A 27,046-nucleotide genomic window follows, 5' to 3' on the forward strand; every position below is an offset into this window, starting at 1 on the left:
GAACTTTTCTATGTGACCCTTGAACTTTTGCTTCCCATGGTGCATCAGTCAGCATGGCGTCCGTCGAGTAGAAAAGAAAGAAAGAAACTCCAAAATATCGTGATTTTCTCTTGTTTCTGAGGTAAGTGTTGGTCTAGATTTGTTTGACTGGTAGCAGAAACTGTGAAGAATGAGATATGATGGCTTGTATGTGCGTGAATTGTGAGAACGTAACGCTATTTCTTGAGAAAATATGAAGGGGGAGGGGGGCATGATTTTTTATGGCGGTTTCTCGGTGATGTTTGTTGTGTTTCGTTCAACATATCCTAGTTTCCACAGCGCACAAAAACCTGAATAAGCAAGGATATCGCCAGGTTTGACAAATAGTAATATAGGAAGATAAAGCGCTCTTTCTCCGAAAAGGTACAACTAAGTGGCATGTAATTTTGGGCTCAGACTATGAAACCAGGGAGTTTGGATGATTTTAATCAAGGAGGTTACATTTTTTATTATATAGAGTTGGTGAAACTAAACCACATGTCGCGTCACGGTGGCGCAATGGCAGAACCAGAACCCAGAGGTTCTGATTTCGAATCCAGGTTCCCAGACTTGTCCCTTTGACATTGTGCCCTAATGTTACAAATTTCCTCACATCACTCAGATTGTTGTTGTTGTTGTTGTCCTTGCTTAACGTCTATTATATCGCTAGACGTGGTCTCTTGGTGCTGAATTACGCTTCAGTTACGAGGCTAATGTCTCTCTAGGTGTTAAACTCTTGGTGGCTTGTGCTTGCATGGTGCTGGAAGTGTTTCTAGGAGAGCACATCGAGTCTGTGCGTGCTCTCTATGTACCGGGAGAGAGCTAAGCACATCTGCTTGTTGATTGTCTCGGAAAGGTCTTCTCTCATCCCGGCTAGAGTGACGATATCCGTGTGTGTACTTTCTACTCAGATGAAAATGAGTACCTAGCTTCGGTTAGGGATGTCCCTCAGAGAGGATTTTAATGGAGGACCCACACCTCGAGCACGTAAGAGAACCCACCACATCTATTGAAAAGCATAGGGGTTCTTCTCGGTTAGAGTGGATCAAATAAATCTATCCGTATATGCAGCTTGTAGTTACACAAGTACTCTTCAGTACAATTTAAAACCAGGTGTGTTATGCCTTAAGGCACTTTCTGGTGTATGCAATACAAACAAACAAACATAAACAAAAATGTATTTCTTGCCCCCACAGCACATACCCATCTGATATCCCAGACATGTACGGTGTGTACAAACAGACCCACACCCCCACCACGGTGGAACACTCCGTGTGGTGTAACTTCATCTCCACGCAGGAGAAGAGTCTGGTGGTGGCGGGGACGACACAGCTCCACGTCTACAGGCTGAAGGGGGACATGGAGGTACTTACCATGGGGTTTTTTAGAGCATGGGGGTGCAGCGCCCCTGTAACCCTCTTCAGAAAAAGCCCTGCTTACACACATCACTTCTCGTTTAAAGTTTTACTGCTGATCCAATACAAGAAAAAGTACAATTTACTTGAACTTTTTCTATGTTACAAAAAATCCCTTGCTGGACATTATGTCCTGCTTGGCTCGGTTGTGACGGCTCCCACAGTGGAATCTTTCCGGGCCAGGCTGGAGGCCTGCCTACCCTAGCCCGGGGACTCCACTCCCCCCTATTTTGCCCCTAATGGGGTTATTGTTGATGAAAATGAAGATAACACAGCATAAAGCAATGGAGAAAAAAATTACAAAAAGCTACTTGATTTTGCTATTATTGTTTCCTTAGGACTTAAACATGAACTTTAAGCTGACTTTTCTTCCTTTTTCAGAATCCTGCAGTAGGAACTGACGACAAAACCAAGCCAGGTAAGGATCATATGTTGTATTTTAAATAATTCAGTGTTTTGCTTCTCATACAAACATTTCCATTGTTCAGTTTGTACATGTACATGTATTTTTATTATGAAACAAATAACTTGTGCTGATAAAAGAATTCTAATTCTATGTTGTAGACCAGAAGAGTCGGAAACAGAAGATGGAGTTGGTGGCGTCGTTCTCTCTGTACGGGAACATCATGTCGCTTCAGTCTATCCAGCTGGCTGGGTCAGAGAGGGATGCACTGCTGCTCAGCTTCATGGATGCCAAGGTACAATGTAACATGTAAAGCATGTATCTCACTGGATTGTGGCACGTTGGCGACCTCGCTGAATACAAGCAATTTGACAGGTTGCACCACAAATTTCAATGACGAAAAACAAATCTTTTTGACGCTTAGTGTGTTTTGTTGTCCTTTTATTCATAATGATACGTTTTGCATAATGTTCCCATTTTAAAGTCAAGGGTAATACAAATCCAATTTAGGTTGCAGCAAGGTCGGCAATATGCCGCAGTCCAATGAGATACTAGGACTTAAACATCTCTTCACTCTGTTCTTTTTGTCACATGCTCACTGATTTCATGATCTTGCTTTCATTCCAGTTGACAATGGGTAGCACAAAGGGTACATAATCAACTGTGAAAAGTTTAAGATAAATGGCCTATTATGTTTTCCTTTGACTATGTTTTTATACCTGCACACTACAGAATCTAAGTTTGCAATGATAATCATGTAATCATGTAACTGTATGTGTATGATAATCATGTTTTCATCAGACAGTTTGTTTCAATCTAGAGGCAACCATCAAAGAAAAGTTAATGATAAAAACAAAGAAAAGTTAATGATAAACTTGATGTTTTCCAGCTGTCCATAGTTGAGTATGACCCTGGAACCCATGATCTGAAGACAGCCTCCATGCACTACTTTGAAGAAGAAGAAGTAAAGGTATGTTGTCTAGCTCCATTTATGTAATGGAAGACATCTATAAGGCCCTTTAATGAGTGGTTGTTGTTTTGATGCTTTTTAATTTTAACCTTCTCCCTGCTACCTTACTCTGTAACTGTAACCAATAGAGAATGGGGTGTCAAATGGCTACTTCAGTGTGCTAAAGGTTAAATTGTCGTACATGATAAAAATGACAAAATGTCAACACACAGCATTTTGGAATATGTTAACCATACACAATGGCACAATATGACTTCAGATATTAACTTGCCTAGACTTCAGATATAGCACATTGATTTATTCTGTTGTTGCCCTCCATTTACATGTAACTGAAACAATGTCTGCATGACAGGATGGGTATGTGAGTAATTACCACGCTCCCATGGTGCGTGTGGACCCAGAAGGCCGCTGTGCAGTCATGCTGATCTATGGTAAGCAACTGGTGGTGCTACCCTTCAGGAAGGAGGGGGCAGTGGACGAGTCTGAGATGTCAGCGGGAAGGTAAGATATAGGGTCTGGTGGATCTTTTTTTATTACCATATTTTCTCGAATAAAGTACTGTAAATGCAGAAATGTTCGCGGTGAGTTTATGTTCGCAGTTTTCGCGGTGAGCTTTCAGCGCGAACTTAAAACCACCGCAAACATTTTGGCCCCCTATGACTATTGCGCTACTATTCTTTCAAATGCGAACTTAAAACCACCGCGAACACCCCATCTTCTCCCTACTACGAAATGAAAACCACGCAAACTTAAATCCATTTACAGTAGTATGGATTTGTGGCAAGTTACAGACAAATCTGCTGGGTTGAAATGTAAAATGAGAAAACTCAAATACGTAAAAGTATGTATCCCTTCTCCATAGATCTGGAACACATTTTATACTATTCATTATTAACATTTTAAACCATTCATTATCAAAATACTATATTATCAATGATATCAAATGTGCTACACATCCATAATTTCAATGTGTTTCCAGTGTTTTTTCTTGGTTCTACAAGGACTTTATATATCTCTGGTCACTTCAACACTTCTCAGTCTCCTTACATGAATACTAAGCAAAGTTTTTTTTCACAACTACATTTTTCACAAGAGCCGGCATTTAGATGACCGTCTGTCATATTCATCAGGGCAGTTCTTTCATGAAAAATAAAGATGACAGATAGTCATCAAAATGTCAGATCTATTTAGATATGTCGTTGTATATAAAGAACTATGCTATTCAGTCATTCACCAACCTGATGAAATCATTCACAATCTCCTGACATGTTTTTCCCCACAGTAAGTCGGCCATCCTGCCCACCTACATGATCAAGCTGCAGGACCTGGACGAGAGGCTGATCAACGTGGTGGACCTGCAGTTCCTCCACGGGTACTTCGACCCCACCCTCCTCATCCTGTATGAACCTCTACAGACATGGCCTGGGTAAGGGACACAGAAGTCTAGATTAGGTATTTAGTTGATTTTTCTATTGTCCCTTTGGCTCAACTGGTAGCAGCCTCACAGTTGAGCTCCTGGTTGCAATTAATTGCTAATTGGGAGACCTGAGTTCAATCCTGAGGCAGGACATTTTGGTTGGGACTGCACCCGTCTTTTGGAAGGGATGTAAAATTGCAGTCCTGTGTTTGAGGAGGTGTCTCAAGCATGTTAAATGGTAAGGGCTAGCAACCACTCCCTGTAAAAATATACCCTGCTACTGAAACAGCAAAGAACTTGCTGCCCTGTATGCTACTAGGCACTGTGAGAGTTTAAGGGAACAAACAAATGAACAGCAGGGTGCGAAATACCTGGTTGCGCGTTGCGCAGCGCAACAATATTTTGGTTGGCGCAAGTTAAATCAAAAGCCAGGTAGCGCAGCGCGCAAGTTTGTATTTTGAGCCAAAGATCTCAATCGGAGCCCTGGAAGCTCACAAAAACACAGTGTCACTCTCATAAAATTCGGTAAATCTTCAATTGAAACAAAGAAGTCAACACCTTTTCGTTTTAAACCATCCAAAACCCTCCATAGATCGATAGATTTGAGTTGAAAAAGACGAAAATAGCTCCCCTCGCATGGCCTCGGCAAAGCAAGATGGCCGCCATCCATATATGGAACATGCAAATGAGGTTGCATGTAAATGAGAGGGTGACACTACCGCCCTCTATCGACCATTAGTCACACTGCAGGTTCATGATAGGTTGATAATGATTCCAACACCATGGAAGTCATAGCAAGGAGGTTTTTTTTTGTCATAGTTTATCCGTAGGGGCAAACTTAAGTAATTTCCGTTATGGTTGTTGTTACATTAGAAATCCTACTATCATTATAACTGAATTATTTCTTCAATCTTTTTAACTGCTTTTGTGTTTACTACTGAGCTTTTTTACTTACTATGGACTATAGTTTTGCATGAATATTTTTGAAATTATATTCCAGGGTGTTAGCATTGATTAATAGGAGATACTTGGTATGGTCTAAATGATTTCTTGTGCTCCCGCCTTTTTTATAGTGGTGTGCCTAGATTTTTGCTGGTGTGGCCAATTTTGTTTGGGGTAGGTCAATGGGAACACAATACAATGATAATCTAATTTGTATTTTTGAATATTAGTAATATTATAAGACGCTACGTACAAGCTTAATTTGAAGAAATCGGTGAATGGTGTTGGAGCAACCTGAAATTTGGATGTGCAACCTAGCTTTTGCACTAGGTTGCAACATGGGCAACCTGGCTCAAAAAAGTATTTCGCACCCTGAACAGTCAATAATGCAATGTGGCAGGTCATGCCTGTGTATTATGTTTTGTGAACAATGGGGCTTTACTGCTACCTTAAATGTGGTCACCAGGTGGATTATTAACTTTTACCTGACTGTGTCCTGTTTTCTAGGAGAGTGGCGGTACGTCAGGACACCTGCTGTATAGTTGCTGTATCTCTGAACATCGCCCAGAAGGTCCACCCCATCATCTGGTCTGTCGGTAATCTGCCCTTCGACTGCAAGCAGGCAGTTGCAGTGCCAAAACCAATAGGTACGTTTGTGCACCGTTAGATTGATAACGCGTGTCTACCAACTATTCCTACACTCATACAAAGGTCTTAGTTGTTGCAGTTCTATGAAAAGTTTCTAGGAGGCACTGTTGTTAGGAGGAAAACCAATACATGTATGTTTGTGTGTACACTGTAAACCTAATACATAACATGTCTATCATCTGTTTTTACACTCATGCAAAGGTCTTAGATGTTGCAGTTCTATGCAAAGTTGCTAGAAGGCACTGTATAGTTGGCAAAGTCCACTGCATGAAATCACTTGTTCAGGAATAGTATGGGAGTATTGTTGGTCAGTAGTAGAATATTCTTACCCTGATAAGATTGTATTTTAATGCAAGGTATTAGCCTGCAATATTCAATTGCAGTCACTCTTTTCTTCTGCAGGTATTTTTAGATAGGAAGTCTCAGTAATCAAGGCAGATGTTTAAAAAGACTGCTGTATTGTATGTTGATTGACACATGTGTTTTGCTTCCACACAGGTGGAGTGTTGATTTTTGCAGTGAACTCCCTCCTGTACCTGAACCAAAGTGTCCCCCCATACGGAGTCTCCCTCAACAGCATATCCGACCAGAGCACATCCTTTCCACTCAGTAAGTCTCTCTTCAAATGAATACATGTATCTGACTGCAAATAAGTTTAATTAGGCTAGCCCCTGAGCCATCGCCAAAACATAAGTTCAGGTGCATAGAATGTGTGTACATGGCTGTTAATGATGACTACAAAAACATGGGAGAAATGGGACATTTGCAATTTATATTGTAAAAAGGGAACCTATAGCTGTATGCTTTAATTTGTCACACTATTGCTAAAAGATTTCAGGTAGTCCACACACATGTTGCTATGTCCAAGAAACTTATTGCACTGTTTCTTTTGCTCCAGGAATACAAGAAGGCGTGAGGATCGCCTTAGACTGTGCACAGGCTTCCCTCATCTCCTATGACAGACTGGTCATTTCCCTCAAAGGAGGGGAACTGTAAGATGTCATTTTATTTTTGTTGTCCATAGATATATAGGGCTCAAATATAGTCACATTGTCCAAGGTAATTTTTTTAATTGTAGGGATGAAGGCTATAGGTTCTGCAAAATAACCTGAATATCTTTCTGTAATAAGATTAATATCAATTTTACTATAAAGTTATAGACCAACACGGATGAGCTTTCATTGTGACTGACACCCTACCTCCCTCCTATTTCCACCCCAGGTATGTCCTGACCCTGCTCATAGATGGGATGAGGAGTGTGAGAGGTTTTCACTTTGACAAGGCTGCAGCCAGCGTCCTCACATGCTGTGTAGGAGAAACTTTCTTTTCAATTTCAGACCCCTTTTGAAGAACTTCACACTGACATAGTACTGTAAATATATTTAAATTCACAGTGATTTAATTTCGCGATAGGGACAAAATGGAATAATTAGCGGTGGTTTTGCGCTAGTCACATACTGCTACGGCAATGGAAACACTGGCGCTTTTAGGAACAGCCAGTTAGAAACCACCTACAGTCTGTACTAGCATATCTTCACAAAAACTGTAAGCATGAAACCACCGCAAACCTAAATGCATTTACAGTATTGAAAAAGAAAATTACATTGTTCTGTTTTTCACTGAAATCATTTCAAGACTACATCATGTATCTTTGCACACAAAAAATTAGTTTGAAGATTGCAAGTTTTTATTGCAAAGGAATAATTAAATACTTTGTAACATGGCCAAATCACAACATGGTTATCTTGTTACAAAGCCTTTTCCTAGGAAGGGTTTTGTGACAGAAGTATGTTTAAACTAACATTGTGTTGGACAGCCCATACTGTTCTGGTAGATTGTAACTGTGTGTTCTCTGTTCACAGATGTGTATGCTCAGCCCAGGGTATCTCTTCCTGGGCTCCAGACTGGGCAACTCACTACTGCTCAAGTACACAGAAAAGGCACTGGAGGGGGATACAGGTCAGTTCTCAATCAATCAATTAACCATGACCAATCAAATTGGTGTTGGTATCATTGCAAGTTTTCCAGTTAATGTACAATGTTAACATGTATTTTTATTTTGCAGCCATACTTGATACAGCCGAAAAAGTTGGTGAAGTAAGTAGGTTTTTATTGCACTCTCAGCTTGACCTTTCAGGACTTTTGACTTTTTGTATGTTATGCACTATTTTAATTGTTTGTTTGTTTGTTTGATCCCTGTATTTTTGCACTTACCAGGAACCTCCAGCTAAGAAAAAGAAGCCAGATTCTGACTGGATGCGTAAGTTTTTTTAGTCAATATCTACAGTGAAAAATATAATTTCATATGAAACTAAACGTTGCAAGTACAGCAGTTTTATATCATTATTGTGTCCTAAATCAGCTTATATACAGTAAAAACTCATCCTTTGTGAACTTGACGCTTGTCTGTTTTAATGAGTATAATTTGTGACATGTTTCAGCCTCAGATGTGTCCACCATGGATGTGGATGAGATAGAGGTGTATGGCAGTGAGAAGCAGACAGGAACACACATCTCATCTTATGTCTTCGAGGTGAGAAAACACAGATAGAAATATAATTGTGTTACAGGTCTCTCACCTGAGTTAGCCCTTTTGCACAAGGTTGTATTGGTTACAGTGTAGGAGAAGGGTATGAAATAGTTTTTTTACCTTTGCCAAGAAGGCTATGTTTCCAGGTGTGTCTGTCTTTCTGTGTTTGAACACGATAACTCCAGAATGCCTGGATGGATTGTCCTGATATTTGGTATGTGGGCAGATCTTAATAAGACCTCAAGATTTTGGGCCACCTAGCAGTTTGTTACAATACTGCAGCAGAACTTCCGGTTTGGATATCTTGTGTTCTAGACTTGCTATGGTCATGATTTTTGAGTGGTAGATAGCTCCTTTGTTTTGTATTTGTGTTATACATGTAAAGTCCTCTACTGTAAGTTTTACATGTAAATTTTCTTTCTTGTTTTCTTTTGTGTAGAGTGAGCTAATGTCTCTTAACTTATTTTTTGCAGGTTTGTGACAGCATCATGAATATAGGACCCTGTGGGAGGGTCACTATGGGGGAGCCTGCATTCCTGTCAGAAGAGGTAAATGAGCACATCACGATTGTAGAATTAATTTTGTTGGTTTGACTGACATACAGCCAAAGGTACGCAAGCAGCCAGAGGGTTTTGCCATCATACCTCTTGGTTCGGTCTCCAAGTAGTGCTGGTCCATAAGCATGAAACCATGGAATACCTACCAGTAGTATGCACTTGCAAAATTTCTGAGGTGTACATTAAAGCATCATTATGCTCTTACAAAATGTACATTTCCTATACAGGCTGTGCATAGTATTTGCTGAATCATTTCTCATGTTCATGAAGTTTGTTTTTTCCTTTTGTAAAGTTTGTGTTTGAAGTCTTGTATTTTCTCTTTCCCCAGTTTGCAGATAACCCAGACCCAGACGTAGAGCTGGTGACCACTTGTGGCTATGGCAAGAATGGAGCTTTGGCAGTTTTACAGGTACTTCAACCTCTCGAAATTTCAACGAAACATTTGTCTAATGATGACATTTTTGTTCTGATGTTATGTGACATTTTAGATATGGTGTCCAGATCCCGAAAAATCAGAAGATGAAAAGATATTTTAGTACTGTCTCTGCTGCATAACTGATGAATCTTACACCCGGAGTAAAATGGCTTGAGCTGAATACTAGTGCTGTGTACTGGTACTGTGTACCGTAAAAACTGATTAGGTACAGGTCCAAAATACCGGATCATGAAGTACCGGTACTGTACCGATATAAATTTACATCAAGTATGTGCTTATTTTGTGACTGGTCATTCAGGCTGGCCGGGAGTTTTGATAGCAAGGCCAAGGGAGTTTGGCTGTAGGAAACCTAGTTATATTCTTTCAATAAAGATACTGACATTATTGAAGACGTTCAGAAGAACACATGTCAATTTTTTAAATTGTTCAGGTACAGGTACAAGTCCGGACCTGTACCTGAACCTTTGTACCGGTACCTGTACCTGATGTTACGTTTAGGTATGCAGCACTACTGAATACCTTTGCAAGGATAGTCTTTACCAAGATGTAAGCAGACTAAGACCAACATTTCTGTGTAAGCTAACAGGTGCATTAAATGTAGATTTTCGAGCTTCAATAGATCCCAGTAATTATGTAAGTAGGACCAATAGTGTCTTCTTCGGTTATACAGAGAAGTATCCGGCCCCAGGTGGTGACGACCTTTGACCTGCCAGGTTGTTTGGACATGTGGACGGTCATCGGGATTCCACCTGAGTCTAAACCACAGGAGGAGGAGGAGGAGAAGAAAGACACTGCTGTAAGAATCTTCAAAATCTGTTCACTAGTAAGATGTGGTAGACATGTTCCACATGTAGTTTAAGGGTATCTCAATTAACTACTACCATAATTACTACTTCTACTATTACCACTACTAGTCTAAACCACAGGAGGAAGGGGCAGTTTAAGATCACTCAATATTCTATGACTTCTGTTGTTTTCACAAAATAATACACGTAGTTTGTTATTGGTACCAAAGCTGAATTCATAGAGAACATTCTATTGGCTATGTATGTGGGATTTTGAAATTAGAACTTTCTGGTAGACATGTAAATGTAAAACCAAGAGATGTTCACCTGCCGATGCACCTGTACCTTCCACGGGGCAACCAAAAGACTGTAATAATGTTTGAAGAATATCTCTGGTTTTGTTGCAAAGAACTTTGTTTGTCAATCATTGCATTACCAGCCTAATGAAACTACATGTTTTGTGCCCAGGGTTCAGAAGAGAAGCCTGAGGGTGAGAAGGAGGAAACTAAAGAGGAGGGACCTCCTGATGTGGACCTGACCAACAGTCACGGCTTCCTCATACTCAGTAGGGAGGACTCCACCATGGTCAGTCTTCCACTCCTGTGACCTCTCAGTACTACTTGTTACTAGTAGTTAAGATCCTTCATGTACCTTTTGGTGTATGGGGCAGTGCCTCTCTCCATTTCAATTTGCCTTAGGCCATGCAATAGACCGATTTTCAAGATCCAAATAATAAGCCCCAGACAGCAAGAGAGATTGAAACGCAGGATTCCTACCCAGTAGGCTATTGCTCAGTATTATTAGGCAATGCAAATTTACATCCTTGGTTCTCAGACAGTTTAAAGTTAAAATGAAGCAAGGGGACAAGAGTTAAACAGGACTGAGAGATAAACTTGGATCTGAAACACCCAGTCTGAAACTGTGTGCACCAAGGTACAGACTTTTCCTCGGGCTCTGTTTCTACTATTTTCTGAAGTTTCCTCATCAAACTGGTAAGGAAATTATGGAACTTGATCACAGTGGGTTAAGCTTACTTTTGCTGTATGTTCTTCAGACAGTTAAGGAGATAATGGAACTTGATCACAGTAGGTTCAGTTAACTTTTGTTGTTACCACTCCTCTCTGTAGATTCTTCAGACTGGTAAGGAGATAATGGAACTTGATCACAGTGGATTCAGTTAACTTTTGTTGTTACCACTCCTCTCTGTAGGTTCTTCAGACTGGTAAGGAGATAATGGAACTTGATCACAGTGGGTTCAGCACGCAGGGGCCCACAGTGTATGCTGGTAACATAGGAAGCAACAAGTACATTATCCAGGTGAGTTTATTGTTACAAGGTTTTGTTTTTTTCCATATTTTGAAGCATATTTCATCAATCATACAAGAAAGTACATAACAAGCTATATTTAGAGTCTCATCTATTTTGAAATTATATTGTCATCCAGGTGTTACAAGTTTCAAGTCTAAATGAGATTTTGTCTTTCAGGTTTCACCGTATGGAATACGACTTCTACAAGGAGGTAAGATGTTTTACGGATAGAGAAACAGTCTTTTCCTCTTACATGCATAAGAAGACTTGCTTTGAAACATGCTGAAGGGTTTGCCTCTTATGCTAGTTATACAGTGTATACTTACTGGTATTATTGAATATCAACACTGACATAATGTACAACATACAGAAATCAATTTCAATTTAACCACACCAATTTTTCAGTAGTACTGTTCTTGTTCCCTTCACTGTAAATTTATGCATGGTCACTGTTTTCACAGCCACCTCTGTACTATGAGCTTATCATCACCATGAAAAAACTGTTAATATGTATGATTCCTTCACACATCCGTTCTGTAAATCACTTGCCGCCACTATGAAGTTAAAGTTTAGTGAAAATGTGCATTTTCCTAACACGGTGAAATTTTGCTACCATGAAGATAAAGTGAATTACAGTAACTTTTGAATGTTTTTCACCTAACAGTGAAGCAGCTCCAACACCTGCCCTTTGACTCTAAGGGCCCAGCCTTTGTCCTTGCCTCTGTGGCCGACCCCTATGCCCTTGTGATGAGCGAGGATGGACAGATACTCCTACTCACCCTGGTGAACGACCCGTATGGCAGCGGGCACAGACTGTCCGCAAAGAAGATTGACATGGCAGGAGTAAGTTGTTCACATTGATATGGACATGATTTGATTATATGGATGACATCCTCTGGGAACAACAAAACTAATGCGAACGTGCAAAGAATAAAAAAAAGTTTGGAAAAAAAAAGTTACCTTTATTATGAAATCTACGTGGTTAGGAAGAATGAACAAAGGACTAAACACACAGAGTATGGTATACTGAACAATTTGTAGGTTCTTCAATGTTGTTCTTTCACATCTTCTTCTTTGACTTTGGAATTTGTACGATTTACAGTATGGTTGAAAACTTTTTTTTTTTTTTTTGAAAACGGACGAAAATTGATGTGCGCGCAGATGTCATCCATATAATCAAATCAAATCAACATGACCTAATCTACCCCATCACATTTGACGGGGCTCTGGGACCTATGAACATCAGCCAATCTCTTAAGATAGTGCGATGACAGAGAGAACACCAGGCTTATTCTTGCGAAAAATGTAATTTAGAGCTGGCAGACTTGTCGACTAATCAATTTTCTTGCTGTCTGACAGGCATTTAAGATTCCTTTCTTCTCTCCCCAGAAATCCCAGGCCATCACCGTGTGTGCGTATCGCGACACCAGCGGCCTCTTCACCGTTTCCTCCCCCTCTACATCGACGCCTGCTCCTGAGGTGGAGAAAGACGCGGCAGAACCCGCCGCAGAAGATGCTGTTGCCATGGAAACCGGCGTGGATGATGAAGATGAACTGCTGTATGGGGAGACGCCTGCTAAAAGACCCACTGGCCCTACCATTATCAACAAAGAGGAGGTGAAACCAAGGTAGGATGGAAGCTTTAAATTAGCAAGGTGGTTAGGGTTGTTGACTTAGACTCCAAAAGGTTCTGGGTTTTATTTAATCCCCAGCAGACCCCAATGTTGTGTCTTTGGGAAAGGCACTTCACACCTATTTCCTCAATCTACTCGGGCGAAATTAGTAGTTAGGGACGTCCTCTCAGATGGGAAGTAAAGTCAGAGGAGGTTTGAGTGTTTAAGAGCAACACCTTGAACAGGTTGAAGAACCCACCACACTTATTGGAAAGAGTAGGGGTCCATCTCGGTGAAAGTGGATCAATCCTATCAGTCTGGTCTTACAGAGCTTGTTAACTTTACATCTGGCATAACATTTCTTGCTATGGCTATGGTTGACTTTGACATTATTCATATTCAATTCCTAGTGACTGACAAAGATTTTACAGAGGAGGCAATTTATCCTGAAGAAGATTCAGCAGTCTGGTCTTATGCAGCTTGTACTTACTGTCCTGACAAATGACTGAATTGACAATTGACAGGCTGAAGAAAAGTTCAGATGTCTTTCTGAGGGATGACTGCTGTGCGATGGATGTCGGTTAGCTTGAGGAATCAGTCCACTCTACTTTACATATCTTTATTTCTGACAAACCTGTCCATTTTTCCTTCTGTTGTACAGCACCAGCAGTGTACAGGAGCCGGTAGTGAAGGAGGTGGAACCCACCCACTGGTGTGTCATCTGTAGGGAGAACGGCTCACTGGAGGTAAATGCAGAAACATGTTATCATCATTATAAACCTTTTATCGAGTGCATGACACATAAAGAGTAGTAGCAGTGGTTACTCTGGTATCAATGGCAATGTAAGTTTCAATGGCATCATTTGTGCTGCATAACCTGAATGGTAGCGCAAAAATTATTTAGGTACAGGTCCAGACAATCAGGACATGAATGTACTAGTACTGTACCAGTCCTAAATATACTTACACTAGAATACTGTATAAAACTTTTTGACTTATTTTGTTACTAAAAACATGTTATTCCTACCACATACTGTAGATGAAAATCTAGTATTGGTAAAAGATGAAAACATTGTTTGGACATTTAAATCAGCACCATCTTTGATTTGAGACCCTTTGGAAAGCATGGGTTCTCTGCATAAGTTAATTACCCGAAGTCTAAAGAAACATTCTTTTAACTGTTTATTCATGTTTTTGTCATCATTGAAGACCAGAAGTTACTTTGCCAAGTTGATCAGGTACAATGTAGAGGCACTGTGCCGCACATATCCAAACATGTACCTAAACCTCTGTACCGGTACCTGTGTTACGTTTAGATACGTTAGGCATTATGTTTGGAATTCTTATGTCTGAGCTTTTTACTGGATGTACCATGATTCAGTGTAAAGTTTCCCCCATCCTGATACACATACATGTGTTTTCCCAGATCTACAACCTACCAGACTTCAGCCTGGCGTACCTGGTGAAGAATTTCCCTACTGGTATGAAGCTGCTAGTGGACAGTTTCCAGTCTACATCCTCTGCAAGGTAACTGCCAAACCAAGGATTGTATAACACTGGTGCACCAGTTTCTTTAAACATAGATTAACTAAAAAAGCTAATATTTGCAATCAAGTGTAGCATGTTTGCCTCTATGATGTAGACATTTTGCTTACAAGACAAACATTGTAGTTACCTATCAAGCAGAAACAATGGGTCTTTTTATCATTTGTTTGTCCCCCCCCCCAAGAAAACCATTTTTTTTTTAAAGAAAACATGAAGAGAAATTACTTTTACTAGTTTAAGGTTTTCTATAATGTCTGATTAGATCAGCCATTCTAACGGCTCATTTGACCAGGCCCTGACATTTAGCTTGTTAGTTGATTGGCCATGACACTCTGAGTCTGAGGATTAAAGATCCAATTGTGTAATTTCCAGTACCAGCCAGTCTGACAAGCAGGGTGACCAGCTGGCCAGTGTGAAGGAGATCCTCATGGTGGGACTGGGACACAAGGGATCGCGACCTCATCTACTGGTAAGGACAGTAGCATGTATCTAATCTAACATTGCATCATTTACAGTAGTGTGCTATGATGTAATGGTAAACCGGGTATCTCACTGGAGTAGCGGCACGTTGGCGACCTCACTGCAACTGAGTGATTTGACAGAGCACTCAACAAATTTCATTGATAAAAAAGAATCTTTTTACGCTTTGTGTTTTTTGTTGTCTTTTTAGTCATACTTGTAGATTTTGCTTGATATTCCCATTATGAAGTGAAGGGTAACACAAATCCAACTTAGGTCACAGTGAGATACCCGCTTTGCTTGACTACCATCACGAAGGGGGGATGTCCACAACAGAACACTCAGAAACAGTACCAATCTATCACAGTTTAAGTGTCGTACACAGCGCATGGCAAACAGTACACTACCATATTGCGTTTGTCTGTTAAACGACTGCTGCTAAATGTCTGTATATATTAGTGTTTTAGATAGACTTAACGATCTACTCAGGCCTCAAAATTAACTTTTTTCCCTACTGTCCCAGCATTTTCCCAAAAATAAATTTCAACTGTCCCGAAGTGAGGATGGACTGTCCCAACCCTATTTTCAGAAATTATGTATTACAACAACTGTAAAGCTCAGTAAGAGTACAGTATTGCTGTGTAAGCTTATTGTCCAATGAAATAATCAACTCAGATTCAAACTTATCTTGTTTTTTTTTATTAGACAACAACAGATTTATTACATTATATCTTATGGATAGTAGTGCAACGTCCACTGCACATTTACAGGTAGACCACTTGCTGCAGTGCCTTATCATGTAACAAGTGGCAAGTGGGAACTGGGAACTTCAAAAAGTCATTTTAAGAACATAATCTTTTTCTGAAAATAAACAGTACATAGTGAGTCACTGAGTGACACTAGTCTAGTACATTTACAGGGACCACTTGTACTTAATCAGTGGCAGGTGGGAAGAAAAGAATGAAATATTCTTCAGATTGTCTCTGTCTTTGGTACACAGTGGAACAACAATAGATAGTACACTAGTCTAGTACAGTCAAACGTGTCTAAGAAGACCACCCAGGGGACCGATAGAATTCAGGCGTCTTGGACATGTGGTCTTCTTACAAATAGAGATTGACATTAGTCAAGACAGAGGCACCGATTTCAACGTCATAATTTATTAACAAGAATGCTAAACAAGATGCACTTAATCGTTCAACAGCAAAGCTCGTCTCCATTATACCGCTTTCGGATTCCACATTTACGATATTTCTTCCCTATTTTCCTGGATTATTTTGCAAAAATTCATGAAAATTTGCTTATTTTTGTGGCGAGCGGCGTCACTTTTACCATCGGCATTGTCTGTAAAACCTTGTGAATGGAGTCGATACCGCATAACAATGGGTCATTTCGCTACAACGCTAACGTTAAAAACAAAGGATCGATGTTTTGGGTTGAGTATCCGACACCCTACTGACGTTTTAAAATACAATTTTCATGTAAACAACACCAACTACATCTGTTTACACCGTGAGTAGGTCAGAAAATAAGTTTACTGGCGAGTGTTGGCGAAAATTCTTACCGGGCACATGGTCGCCACAAGCGGGAACCTTCTTTCACAAAATCGGCGACGCCGCAGAAAAATTACCGGATCATTATGGCATTGTTACCCATGAAAAGATCGTGTATGGTTAAGTTTTTCTCCTGGTGTGAGTTTTAAACTCCCAAACCCGCCCAAACGCCAGAAATTTGCAGAGAAATACAGAAATATAGCCTCTAGCGTGCCTGTACATGTAGAAACGCATTGTTTATTTAGTTAGGATACTTCACTAGAGTAGAGACATGGGTGAGCAGTTAAAAAAAAAAAAAAACATCCACGTATTATCTTCAAAAGAAAATGTTATCAAGTCAAGCTTTCTTTATGTATATATTTTCTTTATGTAAAGAATGTTTTTGACGAAATAAGTTTAAATTTTGTACTATTGAATGTAGAGTAAAATCACACCACACGCAATAGTTACACCCACATTGCAGTAGACTATCCCAATGACCTATGACCACTGGCGCCATCTAGGATTTCATCGCTGCAAAACAGGCCGATTTACCGTGATTTCCCGCAACTTACCATTAAAAACTGACGTCGCCACACATTTGAAAATGACGTGGTTGTCTTAGATTACGTTTTGGTCGCTTGCGGTCCGGATCCGGTCTACCGCGGGGAGATCAGACATTCTGATGTTGATTAGTTGATTATTTTCCTATTGTCCCAAAAGTGTCCCAAATAGATTTTTCAGTTGTCCCGGCCTAAATTTTAGTGGCCCCGGGACATCGGGACATAGTTAAGATCGAGCCCTGTAGATGTATAATCTTATTGAAACACTTTTATTCAATGTGTAATGCCTTTTAAGTCCTGAGAACATGAAAAAGATGGACATTTGTACAAAGACTGCAATTCACCACTTGTGCTGCAATGACTTTTTTTAATATGAAATGAAAAAGCATTTCTCTCTCTTTAGCATCCCCATTTCTGCATCACAATGTCGCGGTTCCATACCCTGGTGTTGTCATTGATACGTCCTATGTTTGAGGAGAGTTAGACCCTAGCACGTTTGACTTAAGAAGCCACAACAGTTGTTGAAGAAGACTGGTCCTTTTCAACTTCTGTTTGTGTTTTGTGTTTACAGGCCAGAGTAGATGAAGACCTCCTGATCTACGAGGCCTTTCCTTACCACCTGTCTCCGTCATACACCATGCTCAAGATCAGGTTTAAGAAGGTAGGTAGGGTAAGACTTAAGATGGGATCAGTCAAATGTACTGTGTAAGATTTAAGTGCTAGCCATGCCAATATTGGTTTTATTTTCCACCTAGCAAGTCATAAAAGAACCGCATTAAGTTAAACATCAGGTACAAGGTTGTGTGTTGGTTAAGACTCAACATGTTGTTAAGTTGGGTTGAATTGACTGTGTAGCACTGTCCCTGGTGCTGAATGACATTCACACTGACAACACTGTCCCTGGTGCTGAATGACATTCACATTTACAACACTGTCCTTGGTGCTGAATGACATTCACATTGGCAACACTGCCCCTGGTGCTGAATGACATCCACACTGACAACACTGTCCCTGGTGCTGAATGACATTCACACTGACAACACTGTCCTTGGTACTGAATAACATTCACTCTGACAACACTGTCCTTGGTACTGAGTAACATTCACAATGACAACACTGTCCCTAGTGCTGAATGACATTCACACTGACAACACTGTCCTTGGTGCTGAATAACATTCACACTGACAACACTGTCCTTGGTACTGAATGACATTCACAATGACAACACTGTCCCTAGTGCTGAATGACATTCACACTGGCAACACTGTCCTTGGTGCTGAATAACATTCACACTGACAACACTGTCCCTGGTACTGAATGACATTCACAATGAACAACACTGGTGCCGAATAACATTCACACTGGCAACACTGTCCCTGGTACTGAATGACATGCACACTGACAACACTGTCCTTCGCGCTGAATGATATTCACACCGACAACATTATCCTTGGTACTGGTTATCATTCACAATGATAGCACTGCCCTAGATACTGAATGACATGCACACAGACAACACTGTCCTAGTGCTGAATGACATTCACAGATTGGGTTAAATTGACTGTGTACTTCATGATCACCTGCCAGGTCCAACACAACCTGATCCTTCGTGAGCGGAAAGGTGGGAAGACCAAGAAGACAGGAGACCAGGAGGATTCCGACGGACAGACTGGCAGCAGGATGCAACACTTCCGGACATTCACGGACATCTCGGGGTACTCTGGGGTAAGGGCTTTGTCTACCTCTCCTTGTTATTTGCTCATCTACTTGGATGCGCTCAAATTTGCATAGGTTACAGTATAATGCTATGGTCACAACTGGAAAAAGGGGCCCGGTGGGCTAGTGTATGAGCTGTCTTTTTTGCACTTTTGGGCGTGACCCTGACATGACCCTTGGGAAACCCTGCATTTACCGGGCTATTTTGGAGCTTGGCCGCGCCCCAGGATTTTTTAAACTTGTAGTTAAAATCAAATGTGCAAATGTGACCATAGCATAAGTGGAGAGGGTTAGATTTAGCAGTACAACTACAAGTGAGTCTGTGTCATGTGGACTTTTGGCACAGAAAATTGTTGAAATTCAGAGTTTTTTGTACCTTTGTGCTTGTAGGAATACTGAGGTGTTCTAGGCCTTCTTCTTTTAAACAAAGTTTTCTAACAAAACTTTTGATGATTGCTTCCCAGGTGTTTATCTGTGGCTCCTCTCCCCATTGGCTGTTCATGACGTCCCGCGGTGCTCTGCGTATTCACCCCATGAGTATTGACGGAGCAGTCACATGTTTCTCACCATTCCACAACGTCAACTGTCCCAAGGGATTCTTGTACTTCAACAGAGGGGTAAGATATATAACATACATATTGTTACACTTTAAAGAATATGTTTATGTAATACAAACACTGTTTTAAGTCAGAATCTTTCAGAAAGTTTTTACAAATGCATAATCTGAAACATCTTGTTAGGAAAAGTTTGATTCAAGTCTACAGTCTAAAGGCTGTTTGGACTCCAATAAAGGGGTAAAATTTAACACAGTTTGTAAGTTTCTAAGTAACACTGAGACAGAGCTTAACTTTCCTTTAACCCAAAAGTATTTGTTAACTGAAATTTTAACACCACCTTTCATGAGGAAAGTTGTTATAGTAATCATGTTGTAGTTGCAGTTTTGAATTTGATTTTCAACCCTTTTTTAAAACTTTGCGACAAGAATAGAATATAGCCACTTACCTGTGTACATTTGTTCCACCCCAGGGTGAGTTAAGGATCTCAGTCCTCCCCACCCACCTGTCGTATGACGCCCCCTGGCCCGTCAGGAAGGTACCGCTGAGATGCACCCCTCACTTTGTGGCCTACCACATGGAGTGTAAGGTGGGTCTGTTTGTTTGTTTGGTTGGTTGGTTGAACCTTTATTTATCCATGAGAAGCTCAAATCATTGTGTCAATTCATTGAGCTTTTCATTGAGGTCATGAGAGAGGAGGTACGGGTCAAAACATAAAACAAACAAAAGATACAGAGTGCATGATTAAAGTACAACTTAATAGACATCCATAAACACATACTGGAATCCTTACGCATACGTAATATTACAAAAACACATAGCAAACTGAGACATACGTTCAACACCTCTCAATTGAGGTACACAATTCCTTTTCTTCATCATTATCATTATTATTGTACGTTTTCAAAACACAAAGGCAAGTCGCAAGAGAATAAAGTGACAACTGTCTTTCTACAGGTATATGCCGTGGCTGCCAGCACCTTTGAAATGTGCAACCGGATCCCGAGGATGGCAGGGGACGAGAAGGAGTATGATGCTGTGGAGAAAGGTACAGAAGTCTGAAAATCTTTCATAACCTTTGCCAAGAAGGTTATGTTCTCGGACGCATGTGTGTGTGTGTGTGTGTTTGTACATGTATGTGTGTCTGTGTGTGTGTGTGTGTGTGAACACGATAACACAAAAATGCCTGGGTGGATTGTCTTGATATTTGGTATGTTGGTACTTGGTAGGTCTTAATGAGACATCAAAATGGACAGATTTTGGGCCCCCTGGCGTCTTCTTTGACAGTGTGTATAAATCCAAAATAAGTGTTCAGAATCTGGAGAAGGCCATCTGTATGATAGAAAACTGAGTTTGATGGCATTTTCTGTGCATAGTTAAAAGAGATGTGTGTTTCCATGTTTCAGATGACAGATACATCTATCCCATGTTGGACAAGTTCAACATACAGCTGATGTCTCCAGTCAGCTGGGAGATCATTCCTAACACAAGGTAACAACACCACTGTCAGAGCAAACCATTGTTATAACCTGCATTTTTAACCTTCTCCCTGCTGCCTAAAGCCATGACCAATAGTCAATAGAGAATTGGTACTTAAATGGCTACTTCAGTGTGCAAAGGGTTAATATTCTGATAGCAAGCACTTACAGTTGTACATCTACGAACCACTGAAATGCACAAAGAAAGTAGTACAGCCTCGTGGCTTCCGGGAATCGAACCCAGGCCGCCAACTCACAAACCCAACACACTTACCACAAGGCTAAAGGTCCGGGTCAGTTAGACTGGTCAGTAAGTGGCCCTTGAACCTCACTGTTACACTTGTATCTGTAACACAATGCAGCACTTCTTTTGATAATTGTTTTCAAACCCAAGATTAAAAGAACGGTTGCAGTCAGATATGCAAAGACTAGGTATAACAGACAGTTCGGTGTAATATAACCAGCTGCTGCCACGCCGCGTGCCTGCAAAGCTGGTGTGTTACGCCTAATGGCGGTTGTACCGGCTATATAGATACGGAAGATGTCATTCTAAATGCTTGTGCACAATTTAAAGAACAGACTGGAAAAGTTTTTCAGTTCTTTGGATTAACCTGACTTTGTTTTTCCAGACATGAGTTTGAGGAATGGGAGCACATCAGCACCATGAAGAACATCCCCCTGAAGTCTGAGCAGTATGTGTCTGGTATGAAGGGCTACATCGTGGCCGGTACTGTGTCTGTACAGGGAGAGGAGGTCACTACTAAAGGCAGGGTAAGTACGGGGGAGGGGGGCACTACTAAAGGCAGGGTATGTAGGGGGGAGGGGGGCACTTCCAAAGGGAGGATAAAGAAAAATTCACATTACAAATGATTGGATTATAAAATCATTACCAAAAGCATTGTCATGACTTTGATGCATTGCTGAACATTCATGTTAAAACTTTTGTTCACATGAACAATACAACTTGAAAAGCCTTGTGGTGCTGGATCTAGCTTTATGTTTGGTGTTGATTTTTGTTTGTTTGTTTGTTGCTGGACAGATTGTGATCCTGGATGTGATCGAAGTTGTTCCAGAGCCAGGGCAGCCTCTCACCAAGAACAAAATTAAGGTCAGCTTTTATATCTCGTCTGGGCAAAGTCTTATCAAGCTCGATGAAAGTAGAAATGCCCATATGGTGTACTATACAGCTGATACAGTAGTTCATCTTTCTCTCTTTATTTGTTAACAGTCAGTAATTGTTGTTATCCCTGTTCTGCTTCAATCACTTTGGTACTTACAGTGAATGTCAAAGAGAGCTAGGTCAGTGGACTTGTCTAGGATTTGTAAAGTACCTGAATATCAACAGCAAAGAAGCTGGTAATAGTGGTATGTCCTTGCAAGTAGAATTTGGCTGGGTTAAGAAGGGTGATGCCTAAAGATGAAAGTGCTGTATTGCTGTAATGATGTATTAATGCTGCCCCCCTCCCTCCCCAGGAGCTGTATGGTAAGGAACAGAAGGGACCAGTGTCTGCCCTGTGTGGATGTAATGGGTACCTACTCAGTGCCATTGGACAGAAGGTGAGAATGGTTTACACAAATATCTAGTACGCTCTTTCAATTGACATGTGGCATTTTGCAAGAACTTACATGTAAGTCTTTCCCACTCTTTCCCAGAAGTAGTGAGTGCTAAGCAGAGAAAGTAGTATGTCTATGGTATGGTAAGACCTACTGCATGGAAGGCAAATACTCTACCCACTAGGCAATTGCAGTGGTTGGCTTAGCAAGAACTGATTTTTGATACTTCCCACAGAGCCAGTGTTTTTCTATTTTGGCCAATGTTCCTTTTTTTTCTGTCAATTCCAAATGTAGCAAGGAAAGATAATTGAAGCAAAGGCTGCTTCAAGAGCCATTGAAAGATGGTTGTTGATCATCTGACCATGTGTATTGTTTCTAACTTTGTCTCCTTGTTGTTGATTGGTGCAGATCTTCCTGTGGGAGTTCCGTAACAACGACCTGATTGGAGTGGCCTTCATCGACACCCAGGTGTACATCCACACCGCCATCTCCATCAAGAACTACGTTATCTTAGGAGACGTCTTCAAGAGCATCTCACTCCTCAGATATCAGGCCAGGCGGATTTAATTTGATTTGATTACTTTATTGGGATTGTGATTATACAATATACCTAGGAAACAAGCAGCTATTACTGGTGTCATGACCCACTCATAAAACATTACAGAATACATAGCAAAACATGTATTGTATAAACCTAGGCCCTACAAATCACAAACAAAGCAATAAATACAATATAAAAAGCATAATAAAATACACAAGTCCTAGATAAATGAAGGAAGGAACAAAGGAGGAAATAAATGTGTAGATTAATGAAAGATGTAAATGTTGATCAAAAGAAATGTCAACATCTATAGCTTGATAAAGTATCCTAAATGTTTTAAGAATTTTATTTTTAAAATGGTCTCCTTTAGAATCTCTGCTTTGAAATTTGAAGTGGTCATGTTATCAGTAGTTATTCCCTTACTGTGCTTATACTTACTGTACTTCCTTCACAGGCTGAATCAAAGACTCTGTCACTGGTCAGTAGGGTGAGTACAAAGTATTCATCTGTTCAATTTCAGAACATTTGTGCAGATTGTTCTAAGTCAACAACATCTTTTAAAATCTGTTTCTTCACTGTGGTGTGGTGGTCTTTTTCTTGTATAGCTGTAAAGGTAACAGACTGAAGTTTCAAAATATGCTGGAAAATGAGCATGAGAAAGAGTGTTTCTCTTACATGTACCCGTACACCTGCATGATGGGTAAAACCTTTGACAATTTATAGGAATTTAGAACCTACCTAATTTTTTGCTTTAGGACCTTTAGATGTTGCATAATATATCTTTCTTTATCTTGTATTACAGGATATGAGGCCTCTGGAAACCTACTGTGTGGAGTTTTTTGTGGACAATGCTCAGATTGGGTTCCTTGGTAAGTGTTGTGAACTGCCACGTGTGTCACTAATGGGACAATAGATTTTGTTGGATCCAATGGCCGCTCAGGCATAATCTGTTAAAGTCATGTAGGCTGCTAGATGTAGAGCCATAAATCATTGATAAGTATTACTTTGGTATCTATGTTGTAGTCCAGTAAAAGATTTAAGTATTTGACAATAACAGGAAATTGTTTAACCAGACTACCAATAACATCATCAACATTAAGTACATTTGTTTGTAACATAATCTTTTGTTCATTTCTGCAGTTTCCGATGCCCAGAAGAATTTCCTTCTATACAGTTACCAGCCTGAAGGTAAGATTGATAGGAGTGATCAATGATTTTGTAACTAAAGTAATATTGTAAATACAGTGTAGTTTATAATTTTACATTAATGTCTTATAATATAAAGGGATGTCCCAATAGGTCAGCAGCCTCACAGTTGAGCTCCTGGTTCCAAATAGTTGCTAACTGGGAGAACCTGGTTCAATCCTGGGTCAGGACAGCCAGTCTTTTAGAAGGGACGTAAAATGGGGGTCCTGTGTTTGAGGTGCCTCGAGCATATTAAAGTGTAGAAATATACCTTGCTACTGAAACAGCAAGGAAACTAAACATACAATTGTACCTTACCTATACTCAGCCAGAGAAAGTTACGGTGGCCAGCGATTGGTCAGGAGGGCAGATTTCAACGTCGGCAGCCACGTCAACACGTTCTTCCGCGTCCGCTGTAAGATAGTGGACCCCAGCGGAGAGAAGAGGAGGGATGCTGACACCGTTGCTAAGCGACACGTCACCATGTTTGGTATGATGCACCTTTCTTCTATATTCTTTTCTTTTGTTCATCACTTTGTGTTGAGTATTTCAACCTTTATGGCTAACTCAGAGCTAACTTATTTTGCATGTTGAAAAAAGATTAATGTAAATTATGCCTTTCGAGCTCTGATCTTTGAAAAAGCCACACACAAGGAGAAACTAGTGTTGTGGGCTCGAATTAAATTCGAAACGGGAACTATGCGACTTCAGCGTCTTTTCTAAAGATGTAGCATGAGTGTGCTTCAGGATGTAAACTACTATTTGCTTAGAAGATCATGCCTTAATTCAGTGCTTTTGTAGCTGCAATGGCATGTGTGTGATTTTATTACTGAAATATACCATTCATTCGTATGTATTCCTTACTGCAGCGACCCTAGACGGTGGCCTGGGGGCGCTCCTACCCATGGCTGAGAAGACCTACAGGAGACTGCTCATGTTACAGAACATCCTCATGACACACATGCCATTCCCCGCTGGCCTCAACCCTAAGGCTTTCAGGTCAGAATCAAACTCAATTCAAGAAAGCCCAAATGTACCTTGCAATCATGGAATAGTTCCTGCCAACTCTTGCATATACCCTACAGGGCCACCTAGCAGGAAGAGGGAGTACCACAGTCTTAAAGAAGGATGTAACTTTACAGTAATAGTAGCACCAGTAGCAGTCATCTCTCGTTACCTTCGCCAAGAAGGTTACATTTGTATGTTTTTGTCAGTGTTTGTGTGTGTCTTTACAGCTGTCCATCTGTCAACACTATAACTCAAGAATGCCTGGATGGATTGTCTTGATAGTTGATATGTGGATGGGTCTTCTTGAGACTTCAAAATGATTAGATTTTGGGCCCCTTAGCCGATTGCTAAGGTACTGCAGCGGAACTTCCAGTTTTGATATCTTGTTTTCTGGACATGCCATGGTCATGATTTTTTTGTTTTACACATTCCTACTCCAATGTAGAAAGAAAATGGTCCTTTAATATTACAATTGTGATTTCAAAGAGAAAGTCCTTTTCTTTAAGCACATGGATACTATAGCATGGCTATGCACAGTAGAAAGCTCCTGTTGTTCTGATTCCTACAGAATGCTGAAGCACAACCACAGATCATTGATCAACGCATGTCGGAACATCCTGGACGGGGAGCTGCTGTGGAAGTTCCTGCACCTCAGTGTGGTGGAGAGGAGTGAGCTGGCCAGGAAGATTGGAACTACTCCTGAAACGGTGAGTTTCCAGAGACAGTACTGTAAATTGCATGCAGAAATTTTTGCAGCGGTTTTATGTTGCAGTGTTCCCGCTTCACCGCAAACTCAAAACCACCGCAAATACATTTGCCTTCTGCCTGCTTATCCCTCTGTCTAAGCTATACATGTACGTACTGTACATTGTACATTATCATGTGCTGTAGGTACCTGTTACGGTGAAGATGCATGAATACTAACAAGGCACAATTGAACACAAGCCTAATCTTCCAGCATTTAATACATATTCATGAAGACTTTCCAGCCAAGTCAAAGCCTTTATTCATTCCTTAGGTACATACCGCTAGATCAGTAATCACTCCAGCAGTGCTGAAAGCAACTGTTCTGTCCGTCTGTAGCGCCCTTGTCACAAAACAAGTCTGACAATTGTTTCATCCTAGCTCTCCCAATAGTGAGACAGAAGCTATATTCTAGAACTGGCTTATTGAACGAGATGTAACGACTCAAATTCATTCCTGTTTAGATCACGGAGGACCTGATGGACATTGACAGGCTGTCAGCACACTTCTGATCCGACATGGAGAGCATGAAAAATCTGTGGCTGTACTACAGGAGATGTTGGAGTCAACTATATCGTACTAGTCTCCAAACAAGTGTATCTGCTTGGAGTTACAATGTAGGCTATACAGGAGATAGACATTTTTCCAAAAGTAAAAATGTAAAGTTTGCTGGTTTAACCTTTAGCACTCTGAAGTAGCCATTTGGCACCCCATTCTCTATTGGTTACAGAGTAAGGCAGTATGGAGAAAGTTAAAAGTGGTCCAGAAGTCTTGATGTATTCGTCTTTATCTGAGAAGTTACCTTATACATGTATGTACCACTAGCTTTGTAAACAAATGTGGTCAGGAAAACTGTTTAACTGTCATAAACCTTACTGTATTAGTCCTTCTACACTAATACTTATACACTATGTACATATTGGGAGATGTAACTGGATGTGTTGAAATAAAACTTAAATGATAGGAAACTTAAGAAATATTGGTCACAAAGCTAGAGGGACTCAGATTCAGAACTTATCCATCGTCAGTCATGGTACTTGTGTAGTACTGTTATGTAGTAGATGGTACACTATCATCAGTAGACTATGTGGAGCAAGACAGTAATGTTGTCAGTGCTGGTAGTTG

At 40.5% G+C, this 27,046-nt stretch overlaps 1 protein-coding gene across 1 annotated transcript; it reads left to right on the forward strand.

The window, feature by feature from the left end:
* Window positions 1-2: 2 nt before the first annotated feature.
* Window positions 3-26,765, forward strand: LOC136437856 (cleavage and polyadenylation specificity factor subunit 1-like). The gene is made up of 43 exons (XM_066432391.1): window positions 3-121; window positions 1,215-1,383; window positions 1,815-1,851; window positions 1,998-2,131; window positions 2,726-2,806; window positions 3,159-3,307; window positions 4,089-4,232; window positions 5,673-5,812; window positions 6,312-6,422; window positions 6,712-6,805; window positions 7,035-7,122; window positions 7,676-7,772; window positions 7,879-7,910; window positions 8,031-8,073; window positions 8,255-8,346; window positions 8,817-8,891; window positions 9,229-9,309; window positions 10,007-10,132; window positions 10,590-10,706; window positions 11,331-11,438; window positions 11,607-11,640; window positions 12,094-12,272; window positions 12,819-13,057; window positions 13,704-13,788; window positions 14,469-14,569; window positions 14,960-15,056; window positions 17,713-17,802; window positions 18,729-18,866; window positions 19,322-19,474; window positions 19,884-20,000; window positions 20,369-20,459; window positions 20,818-20,902; window positions 21,519-21,660; window positions 21,929-21,997; window positions 22,363-22,446; window positions 22,852-22,995; window positions 23,439-23,471; window positions 23,787-23,853; window positions 24,125-24,172; window positions 24,498-24,659; window positions 25,039-25,168; window positions 25,746-25,884; window positions 26,386-26,765. Exons 2-43 carry the CDS (start codon window positions 1,240-1,242, stop codon window positions 26,431-26,433), a joined length of 4,368 nt encoding a protein of 1,455 aa, XP_066288488.1. The 5' UTR covers window positions 3-121; window positions 1,215-1,239; the 3' UTR covers window positions 26,434-26,765.
* The last annotated feature ends 281 nt before the right edge of the window (window positions 26,766-27,046 follow it).

This window comes from Branchiostoma lanceolatum, chromosome 7 (genome assembly GCF_035083965.1).
Source record: "Branchiostoma lanceolatum isolate klBraLanc5 chromosome 7, klBraLanc5.hap2, whole genome shotgun sequence".
Taxonomy (NCBI): domain Eukaryota; kingdom Metazoa; phylum Chordata; class Leptocardii; order Amphioxiformes; family Branchiostomatidae; genus Branchiostoma; species Branchiostoma lanceolatum.